Source organism: Dermacentor albipictus, chromosome 6 (assembly GCF_038994185.2).
Source record: "Dermacentor albipictus isolate Rhodes 1998 colony chromosome 6, USDA_Dalb.pri_finalv2, whole genome shotgun sequence".
Lineage (NCBI taxonomy): Eukaryota > Metazoa > Arthropoda > Arachnida > Ixodida > Ixodidae > Dermacentor > Dermacentor albipictus.
The window spans coordinates 127,078,353-127,093,662 of NC_091826.1; the positions used below are offsets into that span (position 1 = coordinate 127,078,353).

Consider the following 15,310-nt stretch of genomic DNA (forward strand, 5'->3'; position numbering starts at 1 on the left):
ACAACGGCAGCACAGAGACAAGATATCGCTACACTGGGGAAGTGTTGCAGTGCATCCTCCACTTCCCTCCTACAAGCAGTGCAGCAGACGGGCGTGACATGCCCTGTCGGCCGTCAGAACAGACGCGACCCGCGCTTCGCTTCGCGGAATTCATGCAGCGAGGCGAACGCTGCGTGTCCCGCAAGCCAACGAACTCGGACCAGCAGCACGTCTCAAGCATGCCTCGATCGGCAAAACACGTTGCTCGCCCTCTGTGCGCCGCTAATTCAACCGTAATCGGATGAATGGCACCAGCCGTATGAACACCGCTTATACGCTCACCGGTGTCGCGCGGGGGAGTAAGTACTAGTCGCAGACAATAGACAAGCACTACATCTGGCCGTCGCTCATCATTGGGTAAAGTGACTCGCCGATTTCGCTTCACTGCACGGAATTAGTAAGGCGGAGACTGCGCCGGCGCGGTGAACCGGAGAACTGGCACGCTCGGTCGCCCACTGCATCACGCGTGCAGCGAACGAGATGCTCTACGCTCCGCTTCGCCAGCTCCGTACAGTGCAGGGAGAGCAGCGGGTTCCATCGGGCCAATCAAAAACGACAGCCCGCTGCCTCGTAACCCGTCCGCCGCTGATACTCCCGTGCACTACACCGGCTTAACGGAATGACCACGAAACGATTAACAGACGGCGGGCAAACTGATTCCTCGTTCTCCGAGACACGCAGCCGGTGAGAACAATTTTTTTTTCTGCATGTGGTCATGTTTGCTCCCATCGTCTATTTATAAATGTTTCCCTAGCTAGCCCAGCAATAAATTCTTCGAAGAGTTGTACACGCAGACAAGCTCGCAGAGCGCGCCGGAACGCGGAGTTATATGCGGAAGGTGCAACCAAAATGAGCAGGTCCGCGCCGCGACTGCAGTCATATCTCTCGCGGTTTCAAAGTGCTCACCGAAAATATAAAAAATGCCAGAGAAAATACGGGGGCTTCTCCTCTAGATGATCGACAGCAATCTAGTAGGTTTCAGACACATGCACGGCTTTGGGGTTAACAAAATTTCCGGCACAAGTCGTCTCACGATGAATGTCGACGTCAACGCGATTGGCAATGAATCAACGTAGCGACGAACCGCGTTGCCACAGCCGAAGCACGCCGTTTGTGACGCAAGTATTACTGCAGTCGGGCTTCTCTCTTGCGCTTCCTATGGACACGCTGCGTCATCTGGCTACGCCGCCATGACCGCGTGTGGAGCGCGCGTGAACACGTGTTCAGATAAGACTCGCAGAAAATTACTGACGCGGGTTCGATTCCGCCTAACACCAAAGAAGTTTTCTTTTTGTTGTTGAAGAGCAGCACGTACCCAGAGCCACATACCCAGTGGGCCGAGTTGGCCCGATGGTTGGTTTCGAACGCGCTTCCCTTAGCACAGCAGCCCGACGGTCTGTACACTACACCAGGCACGTACCCAGGGGGGGGCCCGGGGGGGCCCGGGCCCCCCCCCCCCCCCGAAATCAAATGGCATACCCCCCCCCTCCCCACCCACGCCACCACTCCTCACACATTCCTAAAGCGCCGCCAGATCAATGTTGAGACTTCGCAGCTGTTCATCGGTCAGCATTATGCTGCCTTTTTCACTCCTTTTAGATGGCGGTAGTTATCGGCACCTCTTGTAATGTGAAGGACAGTTTTCTCGTAGATTCCGCACCCGCGCGATTAACTCGAGGTGCGTTCAGTTGTCACCATCTATTCAACCGTCATGAGCACAGCTGTTGCTTTTGTTAGTTCAACCTTCTTTGTTCAGGCTGATCCTGGGACCAGGAGAGGGATGCGGCTGTTGCTCAGCTGGTCTGTACTCTCATGGAACGAGTTGCGGCCGGAGAAAACGCCAATTGCGTTTAACTTATCCCTTTGCTTCATTGTTTCCTTGAGTTACGGCTCGCCGCGACGCTGACAGATGTCCGGAACCATATACACGTGATATGGGTTAGATAAGGTGGGAAATAAAATAATGTGAAAGAGCGTCCATCTTGAAAAAACCCTGCAACAACCATTAAACCCATAAGCAAGATGACTGTCGCCCGTTACCTCGTCTGTTTTTCCCTAACTGTATAGCACTTTTCGTGCAAAATTGGCATCTGGAAACAAAAATCGCAAGGAGTTGAGATATTTAGCGATCTACTATAAGGGAGAGAGCCAAGGCAACAACTAAACTGCAAGCAAAAGCGAATAATAAAAAAGTTAACCGTTGTTTATGAGAATATTTATGGATCAACATCTTCTTATTTAAAAAGGAAGTAGAGAAATCGCCGCCGGAAGTGGAGAACAATTACTTGTTTGAATGACGCTTCTACAGTTATCGGTAGAACCGCCTCACGTAGCCACTTCTCTGCTGTGCTTATGTGGGTGTTTTTCTAACCTTTCGCAGTGAGCGCAGTGCGTCTAGAATCGCAGAGTCTTGCGCTCTACGCGGTTGTATGGGACTGGCGGCCGCGCAGCGTTACGCAATTCGCGGAACTGTCAAAACTGATCAACAAGGCGAAAATAACTGATATTCGAAACTATAACATGAAAAAGACTGAAGAAGCCGTAGAAATGAACGCAGCCTGAAATCAGTAAAAAAGAAACCTGGCGTAGGACAAACCATGATGTATGCACTAAAATATACGAAGGATAATATCATCAGCAATCTCGAAGATATAGTAAAAGCAGCGGAAAAATTCTAAGCTGACCTATATACAGTACCAAGAGGAGTCACGATAGTTCACTTAGAAACAGTAATGAACAGGATACAGAAACCCTCATATCTAGCGATGAGGTCAGATGGGCCCTGCAAGACATGAAACGGTGAAGAGCGGGAGGATAAGGTGGAATAACAGTCGATTTAATCAAAGATGGAGGAGACATAATGCTTGGAAAACTGGCGGCTCTTTATACGAAGTGTCTATCGACTGCAAGGGTCCCAGAAAACTAGATGAATGCAGACATTATACTAATCCACAAAAAAGGAGACGTTAAAGAATTGAACAATTATGGGACCATTAGCTTGCTCCCAGTATTATATAAAATATTTACCAAAATAATCTCCAATAGAATAAGGTTAACACTGGATTTTGTCAACCAAGGGAACAGGCTGGCTTCAGGAAGAGATACTTTACAATGGATCACATCCATGTCATCAACCAGGTTATCGCGAAATCTGCAGAGTACAATAAGCCTCTCTATGTGGCTTATAGATTACGAAAAGGCATTTGATTCAGTAGAGATACCAGCAATCGTAGAGGCACTACGTAATCAAGGAGTACAGAACGCTTACGTAAAAAGCTTGGAAAATATTGCTACATGCCTGAGGTATTTGTTTGTTTGAACGAGGCGCGTAGGCGCCATCACTCCAGAAAAGAGGAGGAAGAACGAACTGGGCTCGCGCTGTGAATCTAACCGGTCAGCGCTGCAACCGTTGTTGTAAATATAATTTGTAAATAGTTTGTGGTCTTACTGAGTCGTCTTTCGCGTTAGAATATCTACGAGGTTCTACAGCTACCTTAATTCTACACAAGAAAAGCAGGGAGATACCTATAAAGAAAGGGGTCAGACAGGGAGACACAATTTCTCCAAAGCTATTTTCTGCGTGCTTAGAAGAATTCAATCTATTAAACTGGGAAGGCTTAGGAGTAAAGATCGACGGCAAATATCTCAGCAACCTTCGGTTTGCCGATGACATTGTTCTATTCAACAACAATGCAGACGAGTTACAAAAAATGATTGGAGACCTTAACAGAGAGAGTGTAAGAGTGGGGTTGAATATTGTTATGCAGAAGATGAAGATAATGATAAATAGTCGGGCAAAGGAACAAGAGAGCAGGATGGCCAGTCAGCCACTAGAGACTGTGAAGGAGTACGTTTACCTAGGTCAATTAATCAGTGGGAACCCTGATCATGAGAAGGAAATTCTCAGAAGAATAAAAATAGGTTGGATCGCATACGGCAGACATTGCCAGCTCCTGACTGGAAGCTTACCATTATTATTAAAAAATAAAGTGTGCAATCAGTGCATTTTGCCATTGCAATATGTCCAGTGCCAATGCATTTTCCAGTGCATTGCCCAGTGCATTTTGCCAGTGCATATGGGGCAGAGACTTGAGAGCAAGTTAAGGACCACGCAAAGAGCGATCGAACGAAGGTTGCTAGGCATAACGTTAAGAGAGAAAGAGAGTGGTTTGGATCAAAGAGCGAACGGGTATAGACGATATTCTAATTGACATCAAGAGGAAAAAATGTAGCTGGGCAGGTCATGTAATGCGCCGGTTAGACAACCGTTGGACCAATAGGGTTACAGAATGGGTACCAAGCGAAGGGAAACGCAATCGAGGACGACAAAACACTAGGTGGAGCGATGAAATTAGGAAATTCGCGGGCGCTAGTTGGAATCGGTTGGTGCAGGACAGGGGTAATTGGAGATCGCAGGGAGAGGCCTTCGTCCTGCAGTGGACCTAAAACATGATGATGATGATGGAGGTGGTGGGCCCCCCCCCCCCCCCCCGAAAAAAAATCCTGGGTACGTGCCTGCACTACACCATCTACTACCCAGTGACCCAAGTTGGCGGGAAAACGGTGACAGGCAGACAGTCCGTCACCGAATAGACAGAACCTGGATAGTACGTAAAGTATCCTTAGAATGCTATCCACACAAGAAATGACAATAAGCGTGGTACAGCTCTGAGCATCGCTGTATAACATGCGGCGCCGTGAGCATTTTATGCTAGCAAGAGAGTGGCACTTACCCGCACGCTGAGGGAGCTGACGGCCTCTTCGAAGCGTTCCTCGTCGGCATGCATCAGCTTCTCTACAGCAGTCCAGTCCAGGCCAGGACCGGACATCTGCGAAAACAGGGTGGGAGAGAGCAAGTGAGAAAAGACGCCGCGTCGAAAAAAAAAAAAGCAAAGCAAAGGTAACTAAATTGCGATGTTTAAAGAAGTACTGACGCATAAAGGTGCATGTGGTTTTGTGGCGCAACGGCCAATGATGGCCAAGGAAGCAATGAAACGGTATGATGTAATCAATGACAAGAGGTATCTGTGGCATGGCTGTAAAGCGGTCAAAATATACACGCTGTTAATTACGCACAACATAGCGATAGCGACACAGCGACAAAGCTACGAAGGCGTTGCTCATAAAATCACGAGTGCTGTGCGCGTTTCTCCCGGCTGCGCTCGCGTGCGTAGCAGCCGTAGAGATCACAGGAACGGTGCGAGACGGTGTCGTGTGACGTCATGACGCACCCACCTCCAGAGTACGACAATGACGTCATGAGATGGCACACCCTCCTCCAGAGTACCGAAACTGAGAGTGGCCAGCAGAAGCGAGCATATTATAACAAATTATTCAGGGGACTCGGAATGCAGCTTCGATATGCGTAAATAAATGGCAAGTTGAGGAGTGATAAATGCCAGAACTCCTTTAACCTTGGGACACTGCGCACTATATAGTTATGAGGCAATGGAGGCCTCCGGATTAGTTTCGGATCAAAACGCCAAGCAGGGAGGCTAACGTACTCCAAATCAAACAACACGAAACGGACGACGGACAAAGGGTGATATAACACGAGTGCTGACTCAAAGCTAAACGTTTTATTATACTGAGAATATGCCACTGACACACACACACACACACACACACACACACACACACACACACACACACACACACACACACACACACACACACACACACAGGCACGTGATGCATGCCGGATAGGATAGGCGCAACAGGAAATCACGCCAGCAAATCACGCCAGGAAATCACGCCAGCACTCAAGCACAGCAAATAATTCATGAGTAGCATGATTTCCTGGTGAGCCTTGCATATCAGGACATTATGTGTCTGCGTGTAGAGACGAGAGGCACCATTCCGACAGTGTGAAATAGGTCAATTCGAGACGTCTACACAAAGTGCGGGCTAGACTCGCCAAATTCGTGACGATTGGCAACCCTATATTTCTTTAGTGTCTGTGATGGTAAAGAGGGAGGCGGTGCTTGCACAGGTAGAGGGGAATGGCTGCTAAGAGAGGTAGCATTCAATGTTGCTGTGGACCAAGGCGCACGGAGGATCAGGAGCATGATAACGCTGCTATTGTACATACATTATTTTCCTTCTCGCGCTTCATCAGTGCAAAGCGTTTGTTGGTGCCATAGTTGGTAATTCGTAACTGTTACATCTGTCGACATTCCACGTGTGCTAGCTCTGTCATGTGATTTGCTGTTTTTTTTTTCTTTTTGTCTTGTGCCCCTCTCTACATTAAAAAAAAAAACTATTTCTAAGTGTCTGGCATGAAGCTGCAGCTGGAAGTTAGCGCTCGTACCTGTCGTCTTGCGCGTTTCAGTGTTGTATCAAAATTCTGCGCTAAAGATCTAGGCACGAGCTGCGCTCTGTCTACGTCACCAGGGTCGGTCGGTCGGTCGGTCGGTCGGTCGTGAGTGGTGGACGATGAGAAAGGAATAGAACCGAGCGAATGGAATCGCTGCACACATGACTGCAATTTATCGAATGAATCAAACCAATCGAATATGACGTGACGTCTATGAATTTCTTTGTTCTCTGTATAATATGTCCCAAAAAGAATGCATAGCATATCGACGATCTAAGCAACGGAGACCGTCCTCGGGAAAGAACAGTGGCGGCATGTGACCTTTTGCCACTGAAACATAACAGCAAAAACCTTTTAACAAGACTTTAACCGTACTGTTCATGAACATATAGGTCCAAGAAATAACTTTTTTTGGCCCAGGGGAAATCCACATTCGGCGGAGCGGCCGGACACTCGCTGATAACGATATGACACTCAATAGGCGCACGCACGACAAAGGAGAACCAGCAAAAGCACGCATGCGTCAAAAAATGAATGAAGAATGAATGAAGCGGTGAAAATATTTTTCAGCCCAAAGCGAGCGAACGTTTACCACTCCAAAGTACTCAAAAAAAGAAAAAGAAAATCTCCCAACAGAGACTGTCAAGTGTAGTCGACTGTCAAGAATGTACAGAGATATGTACATTCTTGACAGTCGACTACACCTGACAGTCTACTGGAAGGTAGACGGATAGAAGACGAAGAAGGAATGTTCTACATGAATAAGTTTATTCCCCACACCCTGAGACACTGCCTATTTATTTTCCTCATATTTCACCTTGAAAGAGAGACGTCCGTTCAATCACTCCAACGGGTACGCAACCTACAAAAGTGGTTGGACGCGCGAGGAGAAACGTACGACAAAGAATTCGACGGAGGCACCCGCGAATACCCGTTCAAACAGCCACAGGAAAGATATGAAAGAAAAGGAAACGAAGACCCATGCTGTTGCAGTTGCAACAACAACAACAACGACGACGACGACGACGACGACCACGCAGCGGCATTGGCCTTTGATGGTGGCCCCGAAACGAGTGAGGGCGATCGGAAAATGACAGCGACCTCCGTTGATCCGGTCAGCACCGATATCGATCGACCTACAGCAGAGACGTCACGACGACCCCTGATGGACGCTCTAATCGGAAAGGCGGAAGCGCATCGCAGTTAAGTCGACTCGCACGCAAGGGACGCCTTAGAGGGGGCCGCCCACACAACGGTGCGTCCCTCCGGCACGCACGTGACCGCGCCGAGCTGCGTTTTCATGGCGCACAGCATGTTATCATGCTCGGAACTGGGTCGACCGCGCTCGTGCGTCACACTTTGGCTTTGGTGCAGCACTACGTCGGATAAAAATATATCCAGCCTGGGACCAAGCCACAGTTCATGCATTTTTAAGCCTAATGTAATATTACGCCCACTAAGCCATGATATCGTTTTATGCGAAGTACTTTTTGCCTCTTACTAGGCACATCGTAGTAGGTTTCCGTCTAGCTTCAAATTAGGGGCCTTAAAAAAAGTGCGCTCGATGATGGGATTTACAATAATACACAAACTAAAAAAAAAGAAAAAAGAAGGAAAAGAACGAGGAAGAAAACAGAAACGCACACTGTACTAAAGAGGCCGAAGAGAAATCAATACTAGGGCAAGCAAACAAGATTCTCGAAGACGACTCCACCCAGGAAAGGGATCGAACGCGTTAAACCATGTTTGCCCTTAACAGCTTCTTGGAAGACAAGGTAATTGGTCAGCGTGTCTGTCGATCCTGCAGCTCTTACATATTCAATATATTCCAAATAGCAAACAAATCACACATGGTGCACTATTGCTGTTATTTTTCAATGGGAGGAACCGGACACCTTCATCATCATGAATCTTTATTTGGCATTCACTCATTTACAAAAAAAAAAAGAAAGAACGCTGGGACAAGAACTGAAAGCTGCTTTTTTTGCAGCTTGACAAGGCTCTTGCCCATATTCGTGATAACGGGGACATAATAAAATAAAGTTTGTGCACTTTAGCGCGTGCAATGTACAATCAATGACGATGTACGCGTGAAAATGTGTAAGGTGAAATGTACGATCAGTGTCACAAAGCAGTGTGTTTAGTCAGTACAAATGACATACGTGAATATACAGTATATAACAGATATACGTAATTATTTCCAATTGCTGAAGGGATGAAATTTATATTATATTCTATTTACATACGAAAACACAGACCGCAAATAAAGGTGTGTATAAATGTCTTGCAGGTTACATTCTATATGCGAAAATGTTATCGAAATGTAAAAGCACTGAATCAAAGGATAAAGGAGGTAAGTAGTGACTTCCCGTAGCCAAAGGAACGTTACAAAAATAATTACTCAATTTGAATTAGGAAGTCTCGTATTGTTTTCGTAGTAATGTCAGTTATCTCGACACCGTTTTTGTGTAGATTATTTAATAAGAATGGGACGCGATTGGTTAAACGATTTGATCCATAATTTGTATGGGAGAGTGGTAGCAGCCATCTTTTGCTTTCTCTAATGTTATAAGATATATCTGTTGGTTCTGTTAGGGCGCACAACCCCTAGAACGCTTCATTGTTATACTTAAAGTACATATGGTATTTCAGGGCAAGGTTAACTACATATAAGCTTGCTAGACAAATGATATTAAACTTCGAAAATAGTTCAGATATATACGTGCGTCAAATGGCGCGTTTGCGATATGACAAACAGCCCCCCCCCTCTCCTTTTTTTTGCAGCAGTAATAATTTACTGATATTTTGCTTTGACGTGGTACCCCACTCAAGGTGACAATACATTAAATGAGATGAGAATAGTGCATTATAGAGGATCAGCTTAACTTTAGATGGTGTCCTCTCACGGAGCCTACAAAGCACGCCGCAAGCTTTGGCTTGCGGCGTGCTCGTTCCGCGTTCATTCCACATTAATTTTTGATTAAACATAACACCCAAAGCTTTGATGTTAGGAGCAAGTTCAGTTACTTCAATTCAACACGTGATAGCGTTCATTCCACATTAATTTTTGATTAAACATAACACCCAAAGCTTTGATGTTAGGAGCAAGTTCAGTTACTTCAATTCAACACGTGATAGCCACAGGCGCAAGCATGGAACGACTGAATATCAGCCATGTTACTCCCATACATCCTTGCAGGCTTTGGAAAGGTTGGCGCGTGCGTTCCGTTGCGTAGCAACAATTTGCTTATAAAGACGAGAGCGCGCCCCTATGATTTCCTAACCGCCACTAAGCAGGTCTCCTACTTATGCATATCAGCAAGGCAATCAACCATCATGTATACCTGCTGTCTGCATTAATTGTTGCACATTTTCCTCAGCGTTAAATTTCAGAATTGCAGTGACGCTTTGATCCTCTAGCGGAGTCCACCTCAATTATGGGAGCTTAAGTTACCTCTTGACCATTCCGCAATTCAATGTGGCAGCAATCACCCTTGTTCTGTATTATATAAGGCTAAAGATTTCAATTAACATTCGTATCACACGAAAGTTTCCTGCTACAGCACAGCACAATGACGATTTGAAGGGAAATCTCGGCGTGGGAAGCAGGAAAATAAGAAGAAGCCAGAACTGTTAACGACACGCAAGCGTTTAGAAATAGCATTCTAACATTGACAAAATACAGACGTCGCATTCGCTTCTTCGCCGAAAATCGACACTCTTATTCGTCGAAAGGTCGCACAGCGCTGAGACAAACAAAGCGCCAACCGTGACAAGTAAGTCAATCGCGAGTAAGCTAAAGCTGCGTTCACTGAACAAATTGTTGAAGTTCCGGAAATGAAGGTTGCTAGCACATTGCTTGTATGATGCGACGTCAAAGCTATAGGGCACATTCACACAGTATATACGAAGGTGGCATCCAGCTTTCGTATTGTTTCCATGCTGTGGTACAGCATCATAACGTTTCGGAAGCAGTGGGTGTTCTCAAACGTCAGTTAACCATTTCTTTTGGTTACCGCGATGCCTGGTTAAATAACGCGCCATTTCAAGATACTATAGCGTTATCTGAACTGCTAACAGCGTCAACGATTATCACCTGGAAAGCGTGTCGCCGATGCACGCGAACGTCGTGTCGTCGGGCAGACGAGTTTCCAGTCATGGCCGGCGTTGCCGAAGACACACAGAGCGCACGCTGTCGCCTCAGTGTGGCGTATACGCACTGCTCGTGTCACGAGGGCGACGATCATCCAGCTCGCGGCGGAAGGCCTCGACCCCCTCCATCGTGCGGCAGGCGGACGCGGCCAACTAAAGCCGGAAGTGACAAACAGAGGTCACAGGCGCCACAACAAACGGTGTGTGACTCAGCCAGCGGATGAGACAACTCCCCGCGACCAGATCAACGAACGGAGACGCTAAACACACGGCAAGAACAAGCGAAAACGCTCGGATGTCGCTGCTGACACTCTTAAGTAGAGTTTCCTACAAAATTTACCCGAGGGCAATCTGACGCTCGGATCGTTCAGCTACAACTGGAATGGCGTTCGGTACACGGATCTGCCTAAACCTCCGTGCCATTGTGACGTTGTTTAACGGTGTTCGCCAAGCGTCGCGTCTGTCTGTGTGGCCGACATAAGCCTTTCCACGTGTCGAGGGGACGGAGGACGAGTGGATACCACGTTCGCGGCACGAGCTGGTGTTTCTTAGTGGGTGCGGACCTATATGCTTAGTTTCGACGTTAACTTTACTGTGTAATCCTGAGATAAAAAATTGATATAAAATTAGCAACGCAACTCTATACTCCTGACATGTGCCATGTCCATCTTAACGCGCGGAAGAGCTCATGCCGGCCCAACAGGCCGATGTTTAAACGAGAGGCTTCGCGAACATTACAGCGCGACAAAATCCGCGAGTGGCCATCCGGGTGCACACAGTGAGCGGTATACGGTGGCCCGTATGAATTTGACAGGTGCGACGCGTTGGCAAAAAACAGTAACCGAATGACGCTGGAAATTATCGAAGCCCACAGAATATCAGCACTGAAAGAGAAATGTGTCAGTACGTCATCGTTCTGCTTTCCCACAAGGGAATTACGCAACTGTCTGCAAATCCACGGCCAGGCGCATTCGCAGCGCGCGTGAACCATTGCGTGCGCGTGACCGAGTCCTGCCTCTCTTCGGACGTTTTTCGCGTCTTTTTTTTATGCCTTTGAAGATGCGTTGCAGTGTACTGAACTGTTTGTCGCAATAGTAAGACAGTTGCCAGTCAGCGCAACGTTGCGTTCCCCTTGTGTCTTCACATGTGCCGAGCGTTGTACTCGCGTAAATATGCACGAATAACCAGCTAGTCGATGCTTTCTCGTTAGAGTAATGACAGCGCAGTTGCAAGCAAGAAGCACGGAGACAGAGGGTGTCGCTAAAGAAACCTTTCAGGAGTACAGACGCCCCGGCTAGTTGGTCTGGTACTAGGACCACATAGATCGCTTAAGCAGCGAGGACACAGAAATTCTGTAAAGCCACCTTGATCGCAGAAGCGGGTGCCCACATAGCTGCGTCAACGCTCCGTCTGTGACGCCGAGTAGAAGTGAGATGGCTTACCTGGCCTCTGCACGCGCGGTTATTTGCCTATAGTCCTGTTTCCTCGGGTCGCTATAGTTCCGTCGTTGAGCTCGCGCGTGAATGAGGCATTTTTTTTAGAAGTAAAATTCAGTCGATATATTCGTTAGCCCACCGTACTTGCCTGTCACTTAAGCGCCGTGCATGGTCCCAAGAACCTTTCAGACACGACGACCAAACATGCTCGCCAGGAAGAAGCTGCTCGCAGAATCGCAGCCGTCGAGGTCACGGCCGGTTCCGCAGAACGCCGCCATTTGGTTTCGAGCGCCAGCGGAGCAGAAAATTGGGCGAATTTCGGGGCGTTACTCGAGGCACGGGCGCGGCGTCACTTCCGACAGAGCCCGGGAGATGACCGTTGCTCGTTTAGTTCGTCTCCTGCCTGCTGGCGTCAATACAAAACAATGCGCACAGGGTCAGCGAGTGAGTACACAGTAAGTCAGGAACGGGGCAATACGGACACCCACGAATCGAGAGCACCAGCGAGAAATTCCGTTGCAAAACTTTCGCAGCACGAGCGACTGTATAGAACAGCTGCCAGGAGCGCGGCGAGCACAGCTGCGCGCTGCAGGAAGCGAGGGAGGTAATGCGTTTGGTCGAGCGCGCTGGCGACACGGTTTTCATCGTAACCGCAGCACGAGACGCGAGTCGCCGGTTAAATTAGCATATGTTTGCGTGGAATACGGAGTTCCCCAAAGGCGTGGTGACAACAGACTAATATTTACCATCCATTGTGACGTATATATGAACGACAGGTAGAGTGGCTGCATGTTTTGCGAAAGTGGTGCACAAACATCGGTCCTGGACCAGCAACGGCTTCCCACGGGAAGCTTTCTGTTTGTGCCCACTGACGTGGCCATGCTAAATTTAGCCTGCAAAACTGCAACGGCGAGTGGTAGCAAACAGAAGCCCCAAAGTTTTTCAACACTATACTCCCTTGTAGTTAACCAAAACTTTACTACAAGTCAAGTTTGCTGTAAGTTACGCAAAAAATTACTGGTGTTATTCGTGAGGCATTATGCACGTTTGTTTTGTCTGAAAACGCGAAAAGATACTTTCCGTACGTTTAACAAACTTTAAAAAAATGTTCTTCGCATCCGTGTAGCCGATTGATAAGGCAGGTGACCGGAACTTTCTTGGGGCCGCGCGCTCATTGCTGTTCTATCGCACGCGCGAAACTGTCTACATACACAGAATACTTTTTGGCAAGCGCGATCTCGTGTCGCTGTAGTGCAGACCGCTGAAGAGCGCTCGCAGTGCTGTTAGCAACGCTTAGGAAAGAATACCGGCTCAATTCCCGCAGTAACGATGAAATCGGCGCGCTGACGGGCGCGAGAGAGAAAATCTGGGGGCTTTTGCTCCTTGAATGTATGACTCTGCCTAGGCACTACGGAGGAGGTTTCTTGGCGCGTGTTGCATGCGTTTGTCATGCCCGCATCGCGCAGTGCGGTCGAGTTTGTTGACGCTCCGCCGCTGGCTGCCCGCGCGGTGAGGCAGTGGGCACGCACGCCCCATTTGGTGATCGCCTGACTGGTGTGGTATAAGTCGCGGGTCGCTTTTTTTCGTCGGAACGATAGATTGCATTTTTTACAAGCACTGCTCCAGGAGGGCACATGTAACCGGGAAACGGTGGCCTCCGGAGAGCACCTGCGGTTATAGTAAAGCAGGCGGCGCAGGATCTCCGGGGCACCCAGGGGCTAGCGGGAACATCAAAGCTGGAAGCAGGACGGCACGTGGGTCGGGGCCACGGAGGCCGAAGCGATATTTGCTGTCCGCGAGAGCGGACAGCCGATCTTATACACGCCTGCCACGAGTAGGCCTCGGCGAGCCCCAACCCACGGACCAGTCACGGTTGTAGCTTTGGTGTCCCCGTTGCCGCTTTGGTTTCCTGGAGGCGCCGCCAATAATGCGAAAAAATGACACGTCGTTGCAATTAGTGGAAAGCACTATTGAATAAATATAATTCATCCTACCCGCATCGGCAACTCCGTAGCATGAGACACCACACCAGACCTTACTTCATCAAAAATGACCACACGGGCAAAGTAACATGGCACAACACGGGCGTCGACCAGGGTAGTGAACACTACATGCTCGAAATTACGATACCCAACCAACTACGGAGCAATATACACAAGTGAACGGACTAGGACGAATTCCGTAAGGGGCGCCTCACCACGGCACAAGACATCACAGAGATCGAAACCTGGACTGCGGAACTCCGCGATGCAGTGCGCTCAGCCACAAAGACCATAGAAACAGACGAGGACGTCATCATCATGGACAGCCGCCTGGCCCATCTGATAGAGGCCAAACGTTCGATACAGGCGCGTTGGAAGCAGCACCGGTTGAATCGCAAATTGAGGAAGAAGGTGTCTGACTTAAACAGGGCCACTGAACAACATTGCATGCCCCTGTGCCGTCAACAGTGGAACGAAATCTGCAACCGAGCTGACAGGGAACTGCATCGCAGTTGAACATGGAATCTATTTCGGCACCTCCTAGACGAAACAAAGACCAAGTCATACCAGCGCGACCGCCGGACCCGCCTCATGCACACCATCACACAGCAACAAGGAAAAGACGCTGTTATCAGGAGCCTGGAAGCCAAGTATCTGCCAGACACGCCAACGGAAACCCACCCGCCGTACGGGGGACTGCCCAACGCGTGGCTCTACCGAGACATTACCATATCAGAGGTATGAGTAGCGCTGCACGAGCTCAACACCCGCTCAGCAGCCGGCCCAGATCTCGTTACAAACAAGATGCTACGCAACCTGGACGACGCTTCGATAGAGGCCCTAACCCATTACTTCAATGAATGCTGGTATTCGGGCAAGCTCCCCCGACAGTGGAAAACGGCAAGAACGATCCTGATTCCGAAACCGGGCAAAGCACTGGACATCGGCAACCTGCGTCCCATCTCGCTCACGTCCGGTGGCAGGAATACCTAGAGAAGGAAGAAGGAAGGAAGGAAGGAGAAGGAAGAGCGCAGACTCAGCACACAATTCTGGGTCTCGATTTACAAAGTGCATTCGACAGTCAAACATGGGGGTAACGACAAAGTCAACATGGGGGTAACGAGCTACAATTATATTCAAGACTTCTTGACCAACCGCACGGTGGAACTGCACGCCGGAGACCTCCAGCTCCCCGAACACTAGCTCGGCAGTACGGGTACTCCACAGGGTTCGGTCATCTCGCCGTTGCTCTTTAACCTCGTCATGATCGGGGTAGCGAGGGCAGTAGCGGGGACCGGCGTCCGGCATACGATCTACGCCGACGACATTACCCTGTGGGCGGCCGGCGGCACCGACGCCAGCATCGAGCAACAGCTGCAAGCGGC

General features: G+C 48.8%; 1 protein-coding gene across 7 annotated transcripts in view; it reads right to left on the reverse strand.

Annotated features, from left to right (window-relative positions):
* LOC135899451 (uncharacterized) overlaps positions 1–15,310 on the reverse strand; it is a 361,492-nt gene that overhangs the window by 131,654 nt on the left and 214,528 nt on the right. For 4 of the 7 annotated variants that reach the window (XM_065428703.2, XM_065428705.1, XM_065428706.1 and 1 more), the window contains one exon: positions 4,773–4,868. In XM_065428703.2, the coding sequence (XP_065284775.1) occupies positions 4,773–4,868 (96 nt within the window). Of the gene's footprint in view, positions 1–4,772; positions 4,869–10,451; positions 10,661–12,091; positions 12,321–15,310 lie in introns of those variants that run through there. The other 3 variants (XM_070541319.1, XM_065428704.2, XM_070541320.1) reach the window with 3 other exon arrangements.